The sequence below is a fragment of the Oncorhynchus gorbuscha genome, linkage group LG09 (genome assembly GCF_021184085.1).
Source record: "Oncorhynchus gorbuscha isolate QuinsamMale2020 ecotype Even-year linkage group LG09, OgorEven_v1.0, whole genome shotgun sequence".
Lineage (NCBI taxonomy): Eukaryota > Metazoa > Chordata > Actinopteri > Salmoniformes > Salmonidae > Oncorhynchus > Oncorhynchus gorbuscha.
The window spans coordinates 91742288-91747287 of record NC_060181.1 but is presented as its reverse complement, the minus strand read 5'-3'; the positions used below and the strand labels follow the sequence as shown (position 1 = coordinate 91747287).

The following is a 5000-nucleotide window of genomic DNA, read 5'->3' as shown; positions in this document are numbered from 1 at the left end:
GTCTCTCTGTCTCTCTCTCTCCGTCTCTCTGTCTCTCTTTCTGTCTCTCTGTCTCTCTGTCTCTCTGTCTCTCTCTCTCCGTCTCTCTGTCTCTCTCTCCGTCTCTGTCTCTCTCTCCGTCTCTCTGTCTCTCTGTCTCTCTCTCCGTCTCTCTGTCTCTCTGTCTCTCTCTCTCCGTCTCTCTGTCTCTCTCTCTCCGTCTCTCTGTCTCTCTCTCCGTCTCTCCGTCTCTCTGTCTCTCTCTCCGTCTCTGTGTCTCTCTCTCCGTCTCTGTGTCTCTCTCTCCGTCTCTCTCTCAGTCTCTGTCTTTGTCTCTCTCTCTGTATCTGTCTCTCTGTCACTCTCTATCTCTGTCACTCTCTATCTCTGTCACTCTCTATCTCTGTCCCTCTCTATCTCTGTCCCTCTCTATCTCTGTCCCTCTCTATCTCTGTCTCTCTGTCTCACTGTCTCTGTCTCTCTGTTTCTGTCTCTCTCTCTGTCTCTCTGTCTCTATCTCTGTCTCTCTGTCTCTCTCTCCGTCTCTCTGTCTCTCTCTCCGTCTCTCTGTCTCTCTCTCCGTCTCTCTGTCTCTCTCTCCGTCTCTCTGTCTCTCTCTCCGTCTCTCTGTCTCTCTCTCCGTCTCTCTGTCTCTCTCTCCGTCTCTCCGTCTCTGTCTCTCTCTCAGTCTCTCCGTCTCTGTCTCTCTCTCCGTCTCGGTCTTTCTCTCTCTCTGTATCTGTCTCTCTGTCCCTCTGTCCCTCTGTCTCTCTCTCCGTCTCTGTCTCTCTTTATCTGTCTCTCTGTCCCTCTGTCCCTCTGTCTCTCTCTCCATCTCTCCGTCTCTCCGTCTCTGTCTCTCTCTCTCAGTCTCTCCGTCTCTGTCTCTCTCTCCGTCTCGGTCTTTCTCTCTCTCTGTATCTGTCTCTCTGTCCCTCTGTCCCTCTGTCTCTCTCTCCGTCTCTCTCTCCGTCTCTGTCTCTCTTTATCTGTCTCTCTGTCCCTCTGTCCCTCTGTCTCTCTCTCCGTCTCTCCGTCTCTCTGTCTCTCCGTCTCTCTGTCTCTCTCTCCGTCTCTCTGTCTCTCTCTCCGTCTCTCTGTCTCTCTGTCTCTCTGTCTCTCTGTCTCTCTGTCTCTCTGTCTCTCTCTCCGTCTCTCTGTCTCTCTCTCCGTCTCTCTGTCTCTCTGTCTCTCTGTCTCTCTGTCTCTCTGTCTCTCTGTCTCTCTCTCCGTCTCTCTGTCTCTCTCTCCGTTTCTCTGTCTCTCTCTCCGTTTCTCTGTCTCTCTCTCCGTCTCTCTGTCTCTCTCTCCGTCTCTGTCTCTCTGTATCTGTCTCTCTGTCCCTCTCTATCTCTGTCCCTCTCTATCTCTGTCCCTCTCTATCTCTGTCTCTCTGTCTCTCTCTCCATCTGTCTCACTGTCTCTGTCTCTCTGTTTCTGTCTCTCTCTCTGTCTCTCTGTCTCTCTGTCTCTCTGTCTCTCTGTCTCTCTGTCTCTCTGTCTCTCTGTCTCTCTGTCTCTCTGTCTCTCTCTCCGTCTCTCTGTCTCTCTCTCCGTCTCTGTCTCTCTCTCCGTCTCGGTCTTTCTCTCTCTCTGTATCTGTCTCTCTGTCTCTCTGTCACTCTCTACCTCTCCGTCTCTCTGTCTCTCTCTCTGTCTCTCTCTCCATCTCTCTGTCTCTCTCTCCATCTCTGTCTCTCTGTCTCTCTCTCTCTGTCTCTCTCTCTCTCTCAGTCTCTCTCTCTCTCTCAGTCTTTGTCTCTCTCTCTCTCTCAGTCTTTGTCTCTCTCTCAGTCTGTCTCTCTCTCTCTCTCTCTGTCTCTCTCTGTCTCTCTCTCCGTCTCTGTCTCTCTCTCCGTCTCTGTCTCTCTCTCCATCTCTGTCTCTCTGTCTCTCTCTCTGTCTCTCTCTCTCTCTCAGTCTCTCTCTCTCTCTCAGTCTCTCTCTCTCTCTCAGTCTTTGTCTCTCTCTCAGTCTTTGTCTCTCTCTCAGTCTTTGTCTCTCTCTCTCTCTGTCTCTCTCTCCGTCTCTGTCTCTCTCTCCGTCTCTGTCTCTCTCTCCGTCTCTGTCTCTCTCTCCGTCTCTGTCTCTCTCTCCGTCTCTGTCTCTCTCTCCGTCTCTGTCTCTCTGTCTCTCTCTCTGTCTCTCTCTCTCTCTCTCTCAGTCTTTGTCTCTCTCTCCGTCTCTGTCTCTCTCTCTGTCTCTCTGTCTGACTGTCTCTCTCTCTCTCTCTCTCAGTCTTTGTCTCTCTCTCCGTCTCTGTCTCTCTCTCCGTCTCTGTCTCTCTCTCCGTCTCTGTCTCTCTCTCCGTGTCTGTCTCTCTCTCCGTCTCTGTCTCTCTCTCCGTCTCTGTCTCTGTCTCTCTCTCCGTCTCTGTCTTTCTCTATCTCTCTGTCTCTGTCTCACTCATTTCCTCTCTCAATCTCTGTCCTAAGTGTCATGGAGGCTATTGAGCTGAATAATGCAGATAACCTTACAGTGTGTATATGCAGATACAGTATCATACAAAGACCGTCTGGTTATCTGATCCTGACTACACGCTGCTGCTCACAGACAGGTTTTGAATTAACTGGTAGTAGAAATACTCACTTTGTCCCACTTTCATGATTATCTTCATGGATTTCATCTTGCAAACTCCTCCTTCCTGGTTCTCAAGCCCCTCCATGGTGCCATTAGAGGTTGCTGAAGGAGAGGGAGAGGGAGAGAGAGAGAGAGAGAGAGAGAATGAGAGAGAATGAGAGAGAGAGAGAGAGAGAGAGAGAGAGAGAGAGAGAGAGAGAGAGAGAGAGAGAGAGAGAGAGAGAGAGAGAGAGAGAGAGAGAGAGAGAGAGAGAGAGAGAGAGAGAGAGAGAGAGAATGAGAGAGAGAATGAGAGAGAGAATGAGAGAGAGAGAGAGAAACAAAAAAGATGTCAGGGAAACGTTGAAAGACCCTAACAAGGGGTTTCCTCTTAATAAAGCCACAATTCATCCCCCAGTCACTCCAGTCACCCCAGTCACTCCAGTCACCCCAGTCACTCCAGTCACCCCAAACACCCTAGTCACTCCAGTCACCCTAGTCACCCAAGTCAACCCAGTCAACCCAGTCACCCCAGTCACCCCACACTGCTGCCAAAATATTACACATAGCCTATGTTTGTCCCCAAAGTCAATTTTTTTATTTTTTTTATTTCACCTTTATTTAACCAGGTAGGCTAGTTGAGAACAAGTTCTCATTTACAACTGCGACCTGGCCAAGATAAAGCAAAGCAGTGTGAACAGACAACAACACAGAGTTACACATGGAATAAACAATAAACAAGTCAATAACACAGTGGACAGAAAAAAAAGAGTCTATATACATTGTGTGCAAAAGGCATGAGGAGGTAGGCGGCTAATTACACTTTAGCAGATTAACACCGGAGTGATGCATGATCACATGGGTAATTGAGTCTATAATATCACTAACAGAGACAGAGACAATAGAACGGGAACGATAAGCGACCATCTTGGATTTTGGCTCAGCTCTACAGCGGCTCATCAGACAGACAGAGAGTTACAGCAGCAGTAAACTAACTACTACTGAACATAAACCTCTCAATCACTCCCTTTAACCCAGACCTGCACGCACACACGCACACACACACACACACGCACACAAGCACACACGCAGACATGAACACACACACACACATAAACACACACGCACCCACAGACATGAACACGCACGCACACACACACACACACACACACACACACACACACACACACACACACACACACACACACACACACACACACACACACACACACACACACACACACACACACACACACACACACACACACACACACACACACACGAACACACACACAGACACACACATGAACACACACAGACAAACAAACACACACACACAGACCAACGCACACACACACCTGATGTAAGGGAGAAAGAATGTAGGAAATCCACGATCAATAAAAGAGAGGGAAATCAACAAGGGAAAATAAAAGTCAGAAGGTGTTGAGGGACGTCAACGGAAAATGGATGTTTCAGCGTTACATATAAATTAACGTAAAGGGTTTGAGAAGCTGTTTAAACCGCGGCCTGAGGCCAGAGCAGCCAACACTAAACACTGTGTTGTTGGGGAGACAGATGAGAAGCTGTTTAAACCGCGGCCTGAGGCCAGAGCAGCCAACACTAAACACTGTGTTGTTGGGGAGACAGATGAGAAGCTGTTTAAACCGCGGCCTGAGGCCAGAGCAGCCAACACTAAACACTGTGTTGTTGGGGAGACAGATGAGAAGCTGTTTAAACCGCGGCCTGAGGCCAGAGCAGCCAACACTAAACACTGTGTTGTTGGGGAGACAGATGAGAAGCTGTTTAAACCGCGGCCTGAGGCCAGAGCAGCCAACACTAAACACTGTGTTGTTGGGGAGACAGATGAGAAGCTGTTTAAACCGCGGCCTGAGGCCAGAGCAGCCAACACTAAACACTGTGTTGTTAGGGAGACAGATGAGAAGCTGTTTAAACCGCGGCCTGAGGCCAGAGCAGCCAACACTAAACACTGTGTTGTTAGGGAGACAGATGAGAAGCTGTTTAAACCGCGGCCTGAGGCCAGAGAAGCCAACACTAAACACTGTGTTGTTGGGGAGACAGATGAGAAGCTGTTTAAACCGCGGCCTGAGGCCAGAGCAGCCAACACTAAACACTGTGTTGTTAGGGAGACAGATGAGAAGCTGTTTAAACCGCGGCCTGAGGCCAGAGCAGCCAACACTAAACACTGTGTTGTTAGGGAGACAGATGAGAAGCTGTTTAAACCGCGGCCTGAGGCCAGAGCAGCCAACACTAAACACTGTGTTGTTGGGGAGACAGATGTTTTGGAGACGGGGGGAGTTGAGGGGAGCCGCGAGATGCGAGACGTCCCACATGCAATATAAGAATAAAACGGGCCTCTAAGCAGATGCTGAGAGGTCTTTTAAAGAACTTAAAACGGTGTAACACAGCCTGCACGCTGCTGAGAGGATACAGAATCAGAGTCC

The 5000-nt window shown here is 49.4% G+C and overlaps 1 protein-coding gene across 2 annotated transcripts in view; it reads right to left on the bottom strand.

Moving 5' to 3' along the window:
* The window catches only part of LOC124044277 (ephrin-B2a-like), a 46891-nt gene that overhangs the window by 10992 nt on the left and 30899 nt on the right, over positions 1–5000 (bottom strand). For both annotated transcript variants that reach the window (XM_046363918.1, XM_046363919.1), the window contains exon 3: positions 2569–2661. In XM_046363918.1, the coding sequence (XP_046219874.1) occupies positions 2569–2661 (93 nt within the window). The remainder of the gene's footprint in view (positions 1–2568; positions 2662–5000) is intronic.